This window comes from Sciurus carolinensis, chromosome 8, assembly GCF_902686445.1.
Source record: "Sciurus carolinensis chromosome 8, mSciCar1.2, whole genome shotgun sequence".
In the NCBI taxonomy this organism is placed as follows: Eukaryota; Metazoa; Chordata; class Mammalia; order Rodentia; family Sciuridae; genus Sciurus; species Sciurus carolinensis.
In genome coordinates, this window is record NC_062220.1 from 131787355 (window position 1) to 131807597 (window position 20243).

Sequence of the window (20243 nt, forward strand, 5' to 3'; positions counted from 1 at the left end):
CAGGCAAATGGATGAAACTGGAGAATATCATGCTAAGTGAGATAAGCCAATCTCAAAAAACCAATGGACGAATGATATCGCTAATAAGTGGATGATGACACATAATGGGGGGTGGGAGGGGTTAGTGTTAGGGTTAGAGTTAGGGTTAGGGAGCGAGGCAAGAATGGAGGAAGGAAGGACTGTATAGAGGGAAAAGAGGGGTGGGAGGGGTGGGGGGGAAGGGGAAAAAATAACAATGAATCAAACAACATTACCCTATGTAAATTTATGATTACACAAATGGTATGCCTTTACGCCATGTACAAACAGAGAAACAACATGTATCCCATTTGTTTACAATAAAAAAAAAAAAAAGAAATGTAAAAAAAAAAAAAGAAAGTTATTTGCTGGGCTGGGATCATAGCTCAGTGGTAGAGCACTTGCCTGGCATGTGTGAGGCACTGGATTTGATTCTCAGCATCGCATATAAATAAATAAATAAATAATAAAATAAAGGTCCATTGACAACTAAAAAAAAACAAACAAAAAAAGAAGGCTATTTGCTAATAAGAACAGAGGAAGAAAAATATGGTCATTATTGTAAAATTGATAGCGCCCCAAGGGAGGGAGCAAGTTAAACCCTGTCATTAAAGATGGCATTATGTGAGAACTCTCCACACTTCTATGAATATCTGGAAATACCACCTAACTGGTGGGAAGCACAGCATGACCACAAAGACATTTACAGAGCCTGTTTATTGCATAACTAGCAGGCACAAATTCCCAACAGTTTTACAACATGTGAAGAGTACAATAATTACAGAAATAGGAGGTACAGTAAAAATGAGAAGTAAGCACAGAGTCATGTCATGAATGACAGAGAGAAAACACATTTGAATAAAAGGCATTTCATTCTTTTCCTATGCAGCATTTTCTTTGTAAGAATGAGGGTTAGCTTCAACCAGGACAAAGAGGAAAAGAAAATTCTACCCTTGGGAAGCTCATGGGTGCTGTCGAGGATAAAAATATGCTCGTTTCACTCTCAGTTCTGCAACTGAAGTCGCTTGGGGAACTGGGTAGCAGCTCCCAAGTTGTGCGCTTCTAGTTCCAATTTCATGAAATGCTGTCCTTGATCTTTGGGCCCAATTACTTCTTTGGCAAATAAGAACCATCTGCATTCTGAGCTGGAAGATGATTTCAGTGCAAGGCGCTGCTTCCTTCTGCTCAGCACAAGTGCTTGTTCATAAAGTGCAACTCTGTCTTGTTGGCTTTTGGGAAGTGGGGTGCACACGCCTGGAGGGCGAGCTTAGAATACAGGGCGAAAACACTGCAAGATGCAGACATGACTCGGGCAAGGCTGTGGAATCCATGTGCAAAAAATGGCTAGAACAAGTGTGCAGACAAGGTGCGGTTTGCAACAGGAACAGAGGACTCTGACACCAGGTCTCAGACAAGGGAACGTAATGAGAGGACAACTTATGGCTGTCCTACCACTGCCTGTCACTGCATCTGGAGACGTCTGTCTGAGGTCCGGCACTGTGGCTCACTGAGCCAACTCTCCACGTGGTACTCCCACAGCTGGAAATGCTTTGTTATTCCCACAATCCTTGACTCTTTCTGGGGTATAAAGAACTGCTGCAGGTCCGAGTGTTCAAGGGAAGTCACCACTTCACCTACTGCAGACGAATTTTCCCACAAGTCTTTATGAAGACCTGTCCTCCCTGGGAGCCGGACAGCAGCAGCAGGTGTTTGCAAGGAAGAGGTGGGAGAGCTGAGTCCATGAAGCACACACAGGGCATCAGATGGCACTGGAGCTGAGACAGGAGGGCCCTTCTAGAAGGCTTCTGAGCATCCAGCACTCGTGGCACTTCGGGCTGTGCAGACAGTAAGCGAAAGAAGTCTTCTGGAGATGTGGACCCTTTTCCCGTGCTACTCACAGTGCAGCAAACCAAAAGTGTCCACACACCATGACGTAGCGAGCCCAAAAGCACCACAGTGGCACTGCTTTCACGACAGCATAGGTCAAGTGGTAAAAGCGTTTGAGTTGGTTCTGTGAAAACAGCCTCGGTCAGCATGCAAGGGGACTTGTACTATGATCACTATGGCACAGAACGTACAGGTACAAAGAAGGCAGACAACAACGTCAGAGGTGGGACCGATGCCTTCTAGGTCAGGCTCAGGCTCAGGCTCAGGCTGGGGAAAGCCAGGCGCTCGTGCTTTAGGTTTACAGCCAGCCATGGGCAGAGGCTGAGCGCAGCCAAGAGCCCGCAGCTCACCTGTGCAGATCCTGTGAATGTCTGGACTGGCTGTCATCATTTCTAATCGGAAAAATGGCACTAAAAAATCCAGATTTCTGGTGCCTCTTGGGGCAGGGAGCTCTGGCAACCCCAGGCCACTTTTCTACTGGTGACAGTGCTGCAGGGGAGCTGCTGTCCCTGGCTGGGTGACCAGGGGTTCCCACTGTCCCCCTTCAGGGCCTGCTGTACTCTGGTTTACTGCACTCACGTATACTTCCTGCTTCATCAGGTCAGGTCGCTGAGCTACACCCACAGGAACTGCTGCTCAGAGTAGGGACAGGAATAGGCTTTTCAGTCGCAGCATGTTCTACGCTTCAACCTCTACTTCCCTAGCTTTGAGAGACCCGCAGTCAGCTGAAGCATGCTAAGGAAGTCCTTTTCTTTTTTCCTATTTTTTGTGGTGCTGGGGATAAAACCCAGGGTCTTGAGCATGCTAGGCAAGTGCTCCACCACTAAGCCCCAGCCCAGCCCAGGAATTCTTGAGAGGTGAGGTCTAATTTCTAAGTACCAGTGAGGCAAAGGGGGAGACGCTAACTCAGCTGACTGTTCACCTTACCTTAGACGAGGTCCTGACAGAGGATGGGACATGTGAAGCAATCCATGTGAGGAAGCTGTCAGAAGTGACAGGAGAACCAAGGTTTGGATGAAAGGGACAATGCAATGTCAGTTTGTGGCAGTGACATCTGAATAGGTGGTATAAAATTAGTTATGGCTTGTTAAACTGATGCTTCTCTTTGCCACACAATCTGAATGCACTGTGTGGCTTGGGGTAAGGCAGAGTACTTGATGATGGGAGACAGAATGGGTAGTGCTCCTTCCCTGAACTCAGCCAAATGGGACACGATGTGGAAGGTGCATGCTTTATCTGACTGTATGGAGACTTCAGAATGGTGGTAAAATATAAAGAGGTTGAAAATAAAGATAAAAAATTAAATAACAACATTTGGACATGATAAAACAGACATGGGGCAATTCCTTGTTTCCTCCTATGAGAGGCTGTTAACACTAATTTTAGAATGTGGCAAAGTCCTTTCTCTACATACATGCTTGGAGATACCCCAAATTCAACAGATTTTGCAGTAGGTTGGAAAATCTTATTGCACGATGCTTAATAGGGAAACAGATGGTGTTCGCTTTTTTTTTTTATCCACTCTCTCAAGAAAATGTTTTACTAAAAATCCCACTTATAATTTTACCAATAGGTAGGAAGTTTAAAAGATGAAAAAGTTTTGACAAACTTTAAACAATGAAACTACTTTTGGATGTGTATGACCATGATCTCAACAGTCACTGACAACACAATGGGACACCAGAAACTAAACGGGCAAACAGGCACAAAATAAGGCAAGTGGGTTAAATTAATAGTTGAAAATTTGTTAGAAAACATGCAAAAATAATACTGAGTTTTCTTTTAAAAAGTTTTAAATTGTCATTAAATGTTTGTTTTTGTAAAAATCTGGAGTTCCATGTTTAAGTTTGAATTGGACTTTAAAAAGTCTAGAAAATAGAAAGGACAGCCCTCCATTGTTCAGTTGTTGTTCTCTTTGGTGGTGATGGTGACCAACTGCTTGGCGGCCTTGGCGATGTCGTAGGCACACTGGATGACCTGCTGTGTGACCAGCTGGACGTCTGTGGGTGAGCCTGAGTCCCCAGGGAGGGCCTTCTTGCACTCTGACTGGAGCCGGTAGGCACTGGATGTCAGCAAGCGAAGGGAAGTTCTCACCAGGTCAGATTTGGGTTTCTAAACAGAAAAACACAGCTGTTCACCACGGACAGCACGCTGTGCACCACCAGCAAGGAACAACATGCCTGAAAGCCTCAAGCTGCTCCACATGGTCAGAGGTGCTTTGGTGTCCACTTCTTCAACAGGCTTCTCTAAACGCTGCAAACCTTGTGGAACCGCTCTGACGCCAAGGCAGAAGTGCATGCGGGGTGATTTCAGTAGAGTGGGCTATTTTGAGGTAGTTTAAAAAATATTAACCCATGCAGTGACAGATTTCAGATAAAATTTTATTCTGTGAATGATTTGCCTTGACGTGACTTGTACATCCTAGTCTTATTAAAATCAGTATTGAGGTAGAATGAAAATCGTTCAAAACCCAATGAGACTGTTTGCATATTTAAAAATTCTACATGCTACAAAATGGTTAATATGATATAAAGTTCATGAAGAAATTTCTTGTAGTTCAATTAAAAGGATCTAAAGCAAGTGAGTAGAAAGGGACTTACTTTGGGGAATAATGCTGCCATTTCTGTAACAGCTACGTGTATCCTCTCTGAGCAGGGAATATAACTGCAAAATAGAAGAGGTGAATCAAAGACTGTCAAAATGATCTGGAGGCAGACGAGTATCAGGGACCTGAAATGTTTCCATCTACATTCCTTTAATGAAGCGGGGACAGTGGCCCACCTGCTGTGCATCCTCCACAACAGAAGGCAGAAGGTTATAAAGGTTATAAAGTGGGGTCCCTGTCCTCTGGTGAAAGTTCAGTCAATCTGTAAAAACAATCTCCAGTTGTGAAATGTGGCAACATATACTGCTGGCCAAGAGAAGGCAAAAAATAGGATAAAAGCCTCAAGTCCATCATTGCATTCTTAAATGTTTCCTTGAATAATTTCCATGCCTAAATCTACAAAGATTAAAAATAAAAGACTGAGAAAAACTCCTTAAAATTACAATTAGAGCTTATACTTTAATATCCATGTGCCACTTAACCAACGGACCCTTCTAACTTCCTTTCACTTAAATCCATCTGAATTGTTAAGGACATAAATCTTTACTTTGAGTAAAGAGAAAACACCGAGGTCTGCCTCATATACTCATTCAGACACCTACTTTGTCCTGAAGTCACCGTGTGCTCGTCTGTGATAAGATGCTATTAGCACTGTCGGCACTTTCTCGTATCTCGATGAGCGCTAAGAAAGCAGCACACGCTGAGTCCTATCCTCACCCTTTCTTCCATGCTGCCTGACCTCCTAGGGCTGGAGACTCATTTGACGTTCCCTGTGGCCTTCTAAGATTGGAATTTTATCACCCCAGAGAGGAAGACATGTCCTGGTCTCACAGATGTAAGAGGAGTACTGATTTCAAACCTGGTGGCCAGATTCTTACCGTTCTTTATGGCAAGCCTCTTTCCACTCATGAATAGTAATCTGACGTCTTGTGATGAGGAAGGAAAGAATTAAGCCTGCTTTTATCAGGATTCTTTTTAGTATTCTGACAAGCAACAGATGAGGCTAATTTCCTGCATCTCAAAAAATGTTCAGTTTGCACGGTGAGTGTGTGCAGTAGCCTACCACTGTAGTATGCAGAAGGCCAAAACCAACTGTGGGAAGCTCAGCAGCAGGGGCACGAGCTCAGCACAAACAAGGACCTAGGTTTAATCCCAGCACCAAAGAAAAAAGAAGCAAAATCAAATTGATGAGGTTAAGTGGCTGTTCTTAGGACAACACTGCCATCAAATCTGGGCTTTGTGTCTCCGAGGACTAACTCACAGTGCTGGATGGATGCTGGACATGAGCAAAGTACTTTGGGAGCAATTTTTAGTATGTGAAGAGACACTGCCACCCATGGGTATGTTTGGCCTAACAAGAACCCATGAAGTTGGGTTTTGAATAAAGATGATCATAAGCAATCCTACTTCTCCTCTGTAAGACATTTAGTATCAAAACTATTTTAATTAAGACTGCCCACACCGGGCACGATGGTGCATGCCTGTAATCTCAATGGTTTAAGAGGCTGAGGCAGGAGGATCCTGAATTCAAAGCAAACCTCAGCAACTTAGCAAGGCCCTAATCAACTCAGCAAGCCCTAGATCTAAATAAAGTATTTTAAAAAGGGCTATGGATGTGGCTCAGTGGTTAATGCCCCCAAGTTCAATCCTCATACCAAACAAACAAATAAAAACCCCCAAATACTATTTTAATTAAGCCAAGAGAAGAATGGTTTATATTATTTAAAAATGCCTTCAAATGGAAAATCCTTATTTTTTTTTTTCTTCTGGAACTGGTATTGAACTGTGGGGCACTTTACCCCTGAGCCACATCCCCAGCCCTTTTTAAAATTTTTTATTTCGAGACAGGGTCTCACTAAGTTGGTTAAGGCCTCACTCAGTTGCTGAGGCTGGTTTAAACTTGCAACCCTCTTGCCCAGCCTCCCGAGTCACTATAGGATTATAGGTGTGTGCCACCATACCCTTTTACTTTTACTTTGGTGAGCAATTAGAACCATGTATGATGTACTAACAAAAATGCCAATGAATATGGAGTTAACTAGCAAATGTGAAGGGACAACAGCCTACCTGGTCCTACAGAAAGAGCCATGTCCACAGCAATCATTTGTGTCATTTATGAATGTTCCCAATAATATCCCCAGAGCTAAGAACCATGCCTAAGAGTTTTATGCTCTACTGGTTAGGGCTTAATTTTGAGAAACACAATTCACCCTTGGACATCCCTGACGAGCCACACACATGAAAAGTGGGCAGAGACGCATGAGATGGTACTCCTCCTGTGTCTGAGGGAGTTTATGTTTGCAATGTCAGACTGGTTTCTTTCAAAAAGAAAATAAAAAAAAACACTCTGTGCATCATCAGTTGTAATCCCTGAGTATATGCACGCATGTGTGTGTGAAAGACGGAAGAGGAGCAGAAGGGGAGTGGGACTTGTAGGCCCAGGAGACAGGAACAGGCTGCAGGAAGGCAGGGTCTGAGGGGAGTTTGCTGGGCCCAGGGAACCAGGCCTCAAAGTGGTATAAGGCCTACAGGACTCCTTGAGATGAGGTGAGCAACAGATTGACAAAAGGAGAAAACCATCAAGAAAGGACTGAGTTTCATTAGTACAGCACCAGACTACAAATGAAAGCATCTTGGATATATAAGTAGCCAGAGACTCTAATAGAACACGGACCGTTTATAAAGCGTAAACTCTTTAGACCTATTCCAGTGTAAACCCAAAGCATAAGCTAATGATTAAAATCTCTGCATCATTCTCTCATGGTCCTAAAATAAAAGAGATCAGATCATGAAATGTGTTGAACGGATTTGTACATCTTAACAAAGAGAACCAAGCCCTGTATTGAAGTCTCTGAAGCCAGATATGGCCTCAGGGCAGATATTTATATTTTTGACAACTGCTAAAGAGAGCAATATGATGTAAGCACATTTTTAGTTAGAAACACCAGCACAGCAGTTCTGAACTGGAGGAAATGAAAAGTGGAGCACACTGATAAATGGGGGTTGAGGGGACTGGGGACAGAGTCATTCTTGTGTCATGATTACTTTAAACACTGTCAAGACTGTGCTGCGGAAAGCTGCAGGACACTTCACTCTATGGAATAAGAGCTACTCACTGTCAAGGCTGTGGCCCTAAGGGGCTGTGTGCTTGTAACACGGAAGTGTCAAGCACCTGGGGAAGCAGGAAGACAGATAGCTACACGGTTCTGCAAAAGGAGTTGAGGAACCGTGCAGGCTCCTCTTTTTCTCTGGGAGTTTCAAGCAGTCCATCCATAAAGAACAGCTTCCATCTTTCAATAAACACACACTACTCTTCTCTTCTCCAGTGGGAAATAGTGCTACTGGGAGAAGTATGAGCTGCACAGAAAGGGAAAAAGAGAAAGGGGAGGTGGCACAGCAGTGTCAGGGGCCCAGGGGAGAGTCACAGGCAGGCTGCATCTTTACGAGGAAGCAGAGGAAGGGGCGGTGCTGTTCCTTGCAGGGGTCAGGAGGACTTCTCTGCAGTGCTCGGCTTTGCTGACCATTAGACTGTGCTTGGGATTAAAGAAATTCTGCTGTTTTCTCAAACCTGATGGGTTGCTGTTAAACAATGTTTGATGAGTGTTCTAATCCAGCCTGCTGAGGGAAACTAGGACATTATGCACAACAGTTCCTAACTACCAGAATTCTCAGAGAACAAAAGGATCAGTTACTAAGTAGAAGCCAATCCCTTCCTCCTGGAAAGAAATGACTGCAGGCTGTGCTTCTGTTCCCAGGAAGCAAAGTCTTCCTTCACGGGCAGAAAATCTTAGAAGCTACTCACATGCATATGCACGGGAACACACAGGGAGACAGAGAGAGAGAGAAGATATCAGGTCCCTTCCAGGATATTGCCTGCCGGGGGTAACTTTTTCTGTTCCGTTTTCAACCACCTTGAAGTCAGCAGGTCAGAAACCGTCCCTGCTCAGGGCATCCCTTTGGGAGCATGCGCAGGACTCCGGCCCACTCACCTGTCGTGTTTATTTTCCTGGGCTGCTCGTAGGAGCTCCTGTATGTTTTTGGTGATCTGTTCAGTCTTCCGGATAACATCCTCGGTGCTGGGGAGCGTGGGGCTGGGGGCAGTGTGGGGCTCTGTTGGGTCTGGCACTGAGCACTCGCCTGGCCACACCATGCTCCTTTGCCTTCCCTTTCGGCTTGACCTGTGAACAGTAAGGAAGTGGCTAACTGGGACAGGTGCACATTGCTGCTTCAGTTTCTAGGAACCACTCTTCTGCATCAGCTGAACGCATACGCAGGCTGACTTTGTGGTTTCCTTATCCTGTTCCAAGCAGCAGGGAAGGCTCTGCTTCACCCACGGGTAGCGCTGGCCGAGAGGCCATTTCCTTCTGCCCTCTGGCTGGAAGTCAGGACCCAGTAGACAGGGTGAGGAGGGGGAAGGAGGGAATGGTGGCAGTGGGGAGGGGGTGGCATTAGAACCTCTGCCGAGGTACAGTGAAGAACCAGCCTAGTGTCCACCTAACACTGAAGTAAAGCACTGACTGTAAGCACAGACACCCAGACAATAATGTGGATTAAGACCTGTAGACTGTGAATCTGCGCCTGAATATTTGAAGACCTAGGTTTGAAAATAGGGACAAGGGACGCAGGTGGCCAAGGCCTGTCAGGTCACTGGTCCTTGAGAGCCCCCGCCCCCCGCACTCTTTCCACAGATGTACCCCGTGTCGTCCGGCTCCGTGTCATTGGGAGTGTTGTCATAGTCACTCTCAGGTGTGCTGTTCTGCTTCTCCAGCCTGGAAGCCTACAGGAAAGAGCAGAGACCCCCATTAGTGCAGAACACAGGGCACTTCAGAGTCTTCCCAGGGAAGTAATTACTGTGAGGCTAAATGGCCTTCACACCCAGACCTCATCCGGGACAGGAGCCAACCCTTTACTGAAATTTAGTAAAAATGAACAGTGGATTCAGAAATAGTTTCTTTCCTTCTTTGCACCATTTTCTTCTTAGTTCAGTGGCTACTCCACAAACAGCTCCACAAACTAAACTGACGCAGTCAGGCAAGACTGTCTCGTTTCGTTCTCAAGGTAGAAGAAACTCACAACAGAACAAGATGCAGTCAATAAGCAAACATGCCAGCACTTACGGATCACAGACCTTCAGTGCTGGAAGCTGTCTGCAGGTTATCTTATGGTTTAACACCAGAAGAGAAAATGAAGGGCCAAAATTAAGGCTGACCGACCCAAGGACAAGAGGCTCTAGAAAAACAGGACCCAGAGCCCAGGCCCCTGTATCCTGCTACAGGTATTTCCAACATTCCATGCCTGGGGCTCAGGTGACTGCTGCTGCTCAAAACCTCTGGCTCTCCAAGAGTTGCCTTCAAAGATGGTTTTTATGAGCCACCTGAGAAAACTGGCATTATTAGTTTATAGCCATATGTTGTTTGTGAACCAAAATGGATACCCCAGTTGACTTTCGGTTTTAAACCACTTTTGTTTCTAAAAGTATCTGCCCTTTAAAATATAGAGATTTGGTATACTGTAGAGATTAAAAAATGGAACGTAGATTTACAGGAGGAATTTTGAAAATGTTCTAAGAAAATAACAGAACCACTAAATACAGTGCATCCCAGGGTAACGAAATGTGAAGGGGACTGGATCACATGCCTTTGAAGGGACCATGTTAGTTATAGGATGTTGAATGAAAACTATTTTCCTTTGGAATACATTTATTCATAAAATTTAAGAATTTCTTTAACAGAAATTGATGCAAGCTGATTCAAACCTTAAACTGATTACCTTGCAAAATGCAAGTATGAGCTATTTCCAAATCTATCTCCTGAATTTCATCCAAGTTAATCAAAACATATGACTGAGAAATTTTATATTGATGCTGCAATAAAATGTGACTATAAGCTTTGGTTAAACACATGCAGGCTTGTACCTTCATCTAAAGAATAACTACTTTAGAGTAAGTCAAGCCAGGCACAGTAGTGCACGCTTACAATTCCAGCTAAGCAGGAGGCCCAGATAGCAGGATCACAAGTTTAAGGCCCTCCTGGGCAACGTAGTAAGACCCCATCTTGAAATTTAAAAAAAAAAGGCTGGAGATGTAGCTCAGTGGTAGAGTTCTTGCCTAACATGTATGCGGTCTTGGGTTCAATCCCCAGTATAGGAAGGAAAAAAAAAAAAAAAAAAAGAAAAGAAAAAGAAAGAGAGTAAATTGGTTCATAGAAGTCTAAATAAGGTCTAATAATTTGCTCATTACTAATAGTTCTGTTTGGCCCTCTGAAGGCCTTGTGGGTACTGGCCAGTCCCAGGGTGAGGGTCCCTCCTCAGTCACACCACATTTTGCTTCCTGTCCCCACGGTCTCCCTCTTTTTCTCTCCCAGACAAGTGTTCTATGCTGAGATCTTACAATTTCCGCAAGATGCTCTACTTGGTCCCTACCCACTCTAATAGAAGATACTTGCTTCGGGCTTCTGAAGTTTACCATAAACTCTTACTTTAGTCATAGCAAAAAATTAAAAGCATATAAGCCACATAAGGAGTCTATAAAGCTAAGTTTTATAAAATCTGATAGAAGTTTTAAGATCCCTTTGTTTATATCTCCTACTGGTAAGTAGTCCTGCTTCACCTGTAGTACATTTTGATCTGGTTTTAAGAAATGCATCAGAGGAGCCGGGTGTGGTGGTGCACGCCTGTAATCCCAGTGGCTCAGGAGGCTGAGGCAGGAGGATTGAAAGTTCAAAGCCAGACTCAGCAAAAGCGAGGACCTAAGCAACTCAGTGAGAACCCTGTCTCCAAATAAAATACAAAATAGGGCTTGGGATGTGGCTCAGTGGGGTCAAGTGCCCCTGAGTTCAATCCCTGGTACCTGCCCCCTGCCAAAAAACAAACAAAACCCCCCCAAAACCCAAAAACCAGAAATGAATCAGTGAATTACTGGTTACCAGAAGTTGGGATGGAAGACAAAAGGTGGGCACCATATCCAGTGCAGGGAAGAGTGAAACCAGGGTCTTCCAGACATGACCTCAGAAAACCAAAAGCTCTCCAAACTCTTCTTGCCTTTTGCAGGGAACGTCTGACTAATCTTTAAATTTATTTTCCTTTAGTGTGTGTATATTAGTGTGTGTATATACAAACACAAAACTGGTAAAAACTTCAAAAGTTACACTTAAGATAATTATACTGGAAAGCTCATCCAGAGCTGCTCTAGTGAAAAAAATTAAACTCAGAAAATTCCACTTTTTATAATGGATCATTTTGACTTCCCTGATGTAAATTTGATAGTTACAGATCTAATGCTTTACCCACAATGATCAAAAGTATAAGGTTTCTTTTAAACATTTTAGAGGAGTAACAATTCACAAACCCACCCAAAGTACTCAGGTAATGTTCCTCAAGTATAGAAACAATTACCTGGGAAGTCAGTTACTTACGCATTAAGTCCTTCATCGTTGTCAACAAAAGCAAACAGGTTTCAATGTAGCCAGCATTTAATTTTATGATAATTATTGTGAACATGCAGAGCCAAGAGCCATTGGTTAAAAGTGTTGCTCTCTCAAAGCTGTTAATAGAAAAGTTACCTTATAGCTGGTGCTGGTTCAGTTTATTTAATAGATTTGCAGTTTTCTCTGAACATAGACATGTCATAAATATCTAAACCCAGGATGAAGTCATCATGAACAACTAGGGTGATCAGTTTAAAAGACTTTACTGTTAATTTTGTATAAAACTATCTCTCAGTAAACAGTCTTTGCAATGATTTTTGAAGCTACCAAAAAAAAAAAAAAAACCCACAAAACTTTTTTTTAAACCCACAAAATTTCATAGTGGACAAAAGAGGTTTACTTGACTCATTGACACAATTTCAAATGAGATATTTCATTCCTATTTGGCTGTCCTTTAGTTTTACTAGAACAACAACATTACAAATCAATTTTAGGACTGCTTGGAAGACTGAGTGTGATGTATCAAGAATTCTTTTTAATAGATAACTTCAAAAGTGCGGTAATGAATTTCAAAAGGGCCTAAGCTAGTTACATGCCACTGAGAGTGGACAGAGGATTGTCCATGGTTCCTGGTTCTGGGGAATGGACGAAGGCTCAGTGTGAATTCCCCCTGGTCTGTAAAGGTAGTCCCTGGCTCACTGCCGCCTTCCTTCCTTTCACCTTTGCTATAATATCCTTTATTGAAAAAAAGACTGAGATAGAATCTGAATACTTCAAACTTGGTCTTCAAACTTGGGTTCTTTCCATGGCTTCCCCAGCATGGAGAGGACATGCTGCAGTCACGTCCTCAGTGCATGATAAAAAAAAAAAAAATTTTTTTTTTTTTTTTAAATGACAGTGCCTTTGGAAACAGGGACTATGTTGCTTATAAATGACTTACCAAAAGGCTGGGTATAAAGAGATGCTTAATACCCGTTGCCTGGCTATAGTAAAAGGAGCTTACCTGGATCATGTGTTGCTCTTGGGAATATAAATTACACACCAGCAGGCTGGGTCTGACTAACCAATACAGGTGAACGGCTAGCTCTCTGCTAACAGCTACCTGTATCCTCCATCAATGAATGCTAAGTGTTATAATTCTGATTTAGGATGCAGAGTCTGTAAAACCTTGGTTTGGAAAGTATGGTGCTGACATAAAATATGTTAGCAGTTTAAAGTTTTCATGCCAGTCCAAATGGAACAGTTTTAATCTGTTAAGAGCAGCTCTGAATAAATTGGACAGATGTGCCCTATTACAATATTTAACCAGCAGCCAGCTAATTTTGTAATTATTTTAAAAAGACAGTATGCTCAGAATAAATGCTATAGGGTGATTTGCGAACTGTTAAACACAATGTGAAAATGAGCAATGTGGAGTTAGATAAGGGGGAGGCCGCCTTTCCACAGCATACGTGCGTGTGCGTGTATGCATGAGTGCACGCGTGCCCGCTGCACTATGGGAAACCAGGAGGGAAGCCAGCACCACCTCATGCAGGACAGAGGGCAGTTAGCAGAGGACAGGGACAGGAGGGCCAGCGCCCAAGCACAAAGCGCCCAGGAGCACTGTCCCTCCTCCAGAGCAGACCATTCAGAGTGTACTTAACCCTTCGGGTGCTTTCGTCCCTCGACCAGGAAAGTGTGGAGGGGAAGGAAGGCAGAGATGAAGAGGAGGTCACAAGCGCACTCCTCCCGATCTGGAAGGGGAAAGAGAAACACACTCGGGAAAACACAAAACAAACACGAGCCCAGCCACCTACCCTGGCTTCAGGAAGAGAATCCAGAAGGCAGCATCCCATGTGGGGCGAGTCCTGAACTCTCAGTGACAGCCCACGACCCAGCCCCAGAGGCCTGGAATCCCCTGGAAAATCACTCTGAATTTAAAAGACTCCTTTTTTCCATATGGGAAAAGAAGACCTAGTAGATGGGTCACGTTTGCCAACAGTGATTTCCAACGGAGAATCTAAACTGAACGCGTTTTTTCAATCAGGACTAATATGAGAGACTGTGTGCAAGATTACACATGGTACACGCCACCACTCTAACCTGCAGCACTGCAATTACAGAACTTTTGCAATAATATGACTTCCCTACATTCTCAACTCTTCTAAAATACAAAGTACACTGTAAAAGCTAACAAAGGTTGCTCTTCCCGATTTTTTTTTAGTCATACAAAAATAAGTTTAACAGCATTCCTTTACACTAAATGTATCAAATCAATTGCCTTCGAGTTTTAACCCAAAAAACTTCAAGCTGAAATAACGGACTCAATTACATGTAACGACATTGCAGTTTTACCACTGTGCAATTTAACACAATTAAACTAGGGTTTAATATACTAGATTGTATCCTTTGCTTTGCATTTACTCTGAGAATTTGGAACTCATATACAATTTGACTGAAGAAATTATAACTCAATGTTCAAAATGGTTAACATTAGACTCTGAAGAAGCAATGTGTAACATTTGAAATGTCTGTAACTTTTTTTTAAATACAGATTTTTTTTGTGTGTGTGTGGCAATTCTGGGGATTAATCCAAGGTCCTCACACATGCCAGGCAAACACTCTACCACTGAGTCACATCCCCAGGCCCCAAACTTAGATTTTTTAAAAATAAATTTATCCAAAATACATATTTGAAAACCTCAGAACACAATACTTATCTCATTGCAAAATGAGATTGTTAGAACGCTGGTATAGAATAGTCTATATCAGTTTTAAGCACAACAGTTTTAAGGTGGATGTAGAGTTCTAACAATTCATTATGAAGAGAAGACAAGGCCACACTTCCTGCGGGAAGGGGAGGAGGAGGATGCAGAGGCTCACAGCATGGGTGCCGGGAGCCTGTGAGCCTGTGTCAGGCTGCAGAGCTGGGGGTCTTCTAGACTTGGCTGGTGTACTGGCCACAAGTGCCACCTGCTCAAGAGGGAGGAGCCAAAAAGATATCTTTTCTCCTAAGGGCTTCAGTGCCTAAAGAGGCACAACCCTGTCTACCTCAAAGAGGACATTTCTGCTGGTAACCTTTACCATTTGCTTTTGTTTTTGCAAATGGGGAAGGAAGGAAGCTTTACACAAAATGTTCCATCAGGAAATGGCTGGGAAATATATCAGGGAAATGAGGAGGAAAGGGGACTGGGAATTGAGCAAGAGCCAGAATCCCCAGCTTGACCAGAAAACATTCAGCCCACGGCCTGTGTGCTGTCAGAACACCACAAACACCCGTGAACACATTAACACAGCAAAAACAAGGCCGACTCTCAGAGCCCAGGTTGGCAAAGCAGAGGCACAGGGATCTTGGGTTCAGAAGGAGGAAGAGAGCAGTCGGGCTACGTAGTGAGCAGTGGAAGCGCCAGGAGTGTTACTTACGTGCGCAGGGAAGGGCTGGAGTCTCGTCCTGCTCTCCTCAGGGTGGTTTGCTTCTCCCATTGGGAGATATGGTTTCTGACCTGATCCCGTCTCGTACATGGACATGGGCCTACTGCCCCGGGCAGATGGACGTCGCTTTAAGGAAGAGTGGCTGGAAGTGTCTGGGTACTCAGAACCAGTTTGCACCTGGTATACATTGGTTGTGGCCTGTTTCCTGAGGTTCGAATTCTCACTCTGGAGTGTTTGAAGCTGAAAAAAACGTTTGGCAGTGGGACTGTGTTTTCCATAGCAAGTAGACAAAGCAAATACCAAGTAAACGAACACAACTACCAGCTTAACACAATAAGAAAAAAAGGCCCAGCTGAGTTCAAAGTCAAAGGCAACTACAAACAAGGACTTTTTCTTCCAGATTGAGTGAAATGCAATCAACTTACTTCATCATGCAGCCAACTAAATGGTTGAATTTCTGAATGTGGGGAAGTTGCTGTCTGGACTTTTTTAAAACTGAACATCTAACTACTTAAAATTTGTTACAGCAGGCTGAGAAATGTTCACAGGCAAGCTGTATTCTGGATTTTTTTAAGGCTGGTTCAGGCAAGAACTTGAGACATTAGTACATCACTGAGGTAACTTGCTGTTCAAGTGAGCCCTGAGCAATTTGCAAATGCCAAAAATGACAGCAGACACCATGGAAGCAGCACAAAGGTAACTAGAGTTGCTCTGCAAAGCGAGGAAGACAGCAAGGCTCAGTTGATGGAGAATCAGATCAGCTACTGCTTTCCAAGGAGCCAACAAGAAAGATTAGGATCAGTAAGTTGGTATTATATCAGACTCTTGATATTCCAAACAATTCAGCACTTTTTTAGAAAAGTAAGAGGGAACTGGATCATGGTTAAGTTTGCCACGTTAACACATCACAAAGAAAACCAGAAACCTAGGGGACCCTCAGTGTCTTCACATAAAGGACTGCTGCACGCGGCACACTCGCTGCCTCTTGGTGATCGTCATCATCTGGCTGGGGCTGGAGTACCTGGCCTCTCTCCTTTGACTTTGTTGCCCAACAAACATGAGCTTTGTGGGGCTGGCTTTGAACACACTAAGCTGCCTGGCACCAACCCATTCTAGTCAGACACTGTCACTGGAGACCTTGAATGCTCTCTTTGCTCCTCACACACAGGCTGCTTCATGGTTATGGGATCAGCAAGGAATCCTGAGGCTCTTTAGTATCTGGCAGTTTAAACACAAATAACTGTGGCCATCCTGCACAAGGTCCTTCCCCTCTGGCGCGCCTTCATCCTCTATGACACTTTATAAGCAGGGTAAGCAGGGTGTGGTATGAATTCAGCTGTCTACCCTTTGACAGAGACTGTAAAATCTGACCAAATTCCCTTCCAGTGCCAGGGTTAAAGTCCATAAGCAACTGTCTGCATCAGAAGATCCTTACTCTTCTGATAGCAACCCATGCAGAGCTAGGAGTTACTTTCAATTTCTACTTAGAAAGCATCCATCTGGGAAAAACACACCAATAGTGGCTGCTCCTCTTCATTTATTAGCATCCTTTCCAAGCAACTGTTAAATGTGGAAGAGCAAATAAAAATCACGCTACTCTGTCAACTCAATAAAGAAAAAATTTTCGCCCAGATTTAAAATCAAATAGATTCCACACCTTGGTATTAGTAGTGCCAAACCTCTGTGATAACGTGGCTTCCTGCCACAGGAGGGCCATTCCTTCTCAGTCTCCTTGAAGTGCAAGTCATGGAGTGACAGACTGCTTCTACACCACAAAGGCTTGAGGGTCTAACTTGTACTTGCAATCTGCTTTCCAACCAGAGACAGCTGCAAAGTGACAAGCAGCCATGTAGGGAAATCCCTACATTCCAGGATACACATAGGCATGAGGTGCCTGTCAAAACTATTTATTGAGGAACCTGTGACCTAAGTGAAATAGTCAAGGTTCCAAAGAATGAGGAACATAAGTGACCCATGTCCCAAACATGACTTCCAGTGTTTGCCTGTGTGAAAAGCCTCTGTTGAGAGTTTCCAGACAAGGCCTTGAAATCAGAAAATTTATCTAACACTGTTCAAGCCTGTGAAACATCCAGCCTAGATTTTGCTGGAATGTGTTTTGAGATGAACACAAGTTTCTGGTTTTAATTTTAAAAAATTTTAATGCTTTGTATTTACAGAGCTGTCCTTGGATAACTTTTAATGAAGTTTATCTTAGTAAGAACCAGGCTATGTTTTTGTTTGGAATAAGTATGGCAGGAAATAAAAGTTATAGATAATTAACTAGTTTCAGAAATTAAAAGCATTTCTAAGAATTGAAGAGATAATCAGTGAGCAATAGCAAGTAATTCCACTCTGCATTTCTTAAAGAAGCTCAAGACATTTGCTCTCACAGATAACAAAGTTATCTTTGGTGAGTTCAACATATACTAAAGGAACATTATAGAATAAAAAAAAAAAGGTGATGCTTGGAAGACTGAATTATAATGGTAATGTTAGGAATGTTTTAGAAAAAATAATCTCAAGAAAATTATTAGTCTGATTAATGGGACAAACTATAACCTATTAAACAAATCTTATTTCAGAAAAGGCAAGATGTGCAAGTCCTGCATGTTACGGCAAAGGGGCTCTTGGTCTGTCTCAGTCACAGCTGCTTAGCAGCTGGCACTGGGCTGGGAGCTGCAGAACAGGGTCTGTGTGTTTAAAGGAAACTGATCTGCAGAGGTTCTCGCTCCCTGCACCGTAGCTATCAGAGCCATTGATTTCAAAAGTTCTCAAAAAATGTCCCAAACCCAATACCAAAAGAATCCCTGATCAAACCCCAGAGAAGGTGCACAGCTTACTTCCCTAGCAAGGACTGAATCCTAGGCTTTCCATTAGGAAGCAGCACTGAAAAGCACAGGCCAAAATGAAATGCACCTTGTGACCAGGTCTTGAAGATGAATCTGAAACATTATTCCTTGATGACAGTAAAAAGACACAGATAATAGTCTGCTTTGTTTCTGTTTAGGGAAGCATAAAAATCTCATTTTTGAAGAGAAATGGATGACGTGAGCAATACCCAGGAAGTCTTGGGCAACATGGAACTTTCCCTTTCCTTCTCTTGGCCTTCTCATAAAGAATCACACAGGTGATCCCCCTTCACTGTATGCTTTAGAGATTAGCATATTCATGCAGTTTTGATTCTCTCAAAAGGCAATGAATGAGAAAATTCTGAACTGATGGCATCACGTCTTTCTAGTACACAGTTTTTCTCAGTACAATGGAGTGTGTGTTCTCTTATTTCATGAGAAGCTACTCTGAGATGGGCCCTCCTCTAGGCTCTGAGGACACCATGTGTAAGTGGTAAGTACTAGTGACAAATAAGGCAGGGACCTGGGGGAGGACTGCCAGGCTGGGGGTGGGTAAGGACTCAGGACTCAAGAACAGGGAGAGCATCCCACAAGGTGTGGGCTAGGACTAACATGCAGATAAACACACACCTCTGTCCAGGACTTTGGCCTGCTCCATCTCCACGGTGTGATTACTCTTGAGGACCAGCAACAGAAAGAACCACACCCATGCAGCGGCATCCAGATTCCCAAGAAGCACAGACTAGGTATTAGGTTTCTCCTACTTGGGGAATTTACTCTGGATATACTCCTAATTAGAGCTATTTCATTTCAAATATCCACACACATCCTGCTTCCAAAACGACAGCTTGGCCCCAAGATTTCTAGATCTGTTACAGTAACTGTTTTCCTTCCCTCTGATCACAAGCATGGTGCCTAGGATTCTTCCTTATACTATGGGATTAAAGAGTCAACCGTCCTGGCATTTATTGACATGTTACCTTTTTCTGCATAATTCTCAGCTCGTCACTCAAGTTGTTATTCACCTTCATTAGCTGTTGTATCTTGGCCTCAGAAACCACTAGAGCGTTTTTGACCTCCATAAATTCCTGTACAGTGATTGGTCCATCTGATAAATCTGAATCTAGGCTCTAAAAATAAATTGGGGAAAATGTTCACAATCTGAGATGATGATAACATTAAAGACTAACAGCTAAAGAATGTCCAATTCTGGGCATGCCAGCTGAATTGCAAAATTAAACCAAATCAAGGCTTTTGAGATAAATGTAAAATTGAAACATAAAAGTAGGGTCACTATAATTAATACTTAAAAAATTTTCAAGTCAGTACTTTCTAATGGAGCGGTCAAATCTGCTGACATTGTCTGAGGAGGTTTGTCCTGTCTTGCATGTTTTTCTTGCTCAGTCATTTCCTTTTTTATCCATTCTTTCGTTAATTCATTCATTCCAACATTTTTTATTGAACATTAAGCAATTCCTAGGTGCTTGGGATGTATCAGAAAAGAAAACAAGACAAAGATTCCTGCTTCCATGGTGTTTACATCCCAGCCACATGACAGAGGGAAAAAATAAAAATAAGCAAATATACAGTATGATTGAAGGTGATTAGTGCTGTGGAAACAGACAAATGGAGCAGGGCAGGGGCTGCAGGAGCTGAAGAAGGGGTTCAGGTGGGCTGCACATTAGGGAGCTGAGGTAGCCTTTGAATAGAGCCTGAGCAGTGAGGGAATCAGTCAGATGGTGTCTGGAGGAGGTGCTTCCAGCTGACAGCAGAGCTCAGCTAGAGGAAGCAGGTGTGGGAGGCGGAGGGGTAGGAACTAGCTGGTCAACAGAGAGCCCGTCCAGGAGGGTCCCATGATGGCCTTTGCTTTCACTGAGGGAACCAGCAGCTTTTGGACAGTGTGGGCAGAGGTGTCCCCTCCATCTGCCAATGGCACTACAATTCTCAGTCATGTAAGAAGGGAGAGTCCAGACACATCTTCTGTAAGTCTATCTTCCCACTTTGAACACCCAGACCCTTCTGTCTACTTTCCTGTTCATGCCTTCTCAG

At 43.4% G+C, this 20243-nt stretch overlaps 1 protein-coding gene across 12 annotated transcripts in view; it reads right to left on the bottom strand.

Moving 5' to 3' along the window:
- Positions 1-585: 585 nt before the first annotated feature.
- The window catches only part of Git2 (GIT ArfGAP 2), a 47075-nt gene continuing 27417 nt past the window's right edge, over positions 586-20243 (bottom strand). For 3 of the 12 annotated variants that reach the window (XM_047560704.1, XM_047560702.1, XM_047560700.1), the window contains 7 exons: positions 19175-19324; positions 15337-15585; positions 13578-13667; positions 9205-9287; positions 8500-8688; positions 4506-4569; positions 589-4017 (listed from right to left, as the gene is read on the bottom strand). In XM_047560704.1, coding sequence (XP_047416660.1) covers positions 3805-4017; positions 4506-4569; positions 8500-8688; positions 9205-9287; positions 13578-13667; positions 15337-15585; positions 19175-19324 — 1038 coding nt within the window. In that variant the 3' untranslated portion in view covers positions 589-3804. Of the gene's footprint in view, positions 4018-4505; positions 4570-8499; positions 8689-9204; positions 9288-13577; positions 13668-15336; positions 15586-19174; positions 19325-20243 lie in introns of all 12 variants that reach the window. The other 9 variants (XM_047560708.1, XM_047560707.1, XM_047560710.1 and 6 more) reach the window with 7 other exon arrangements.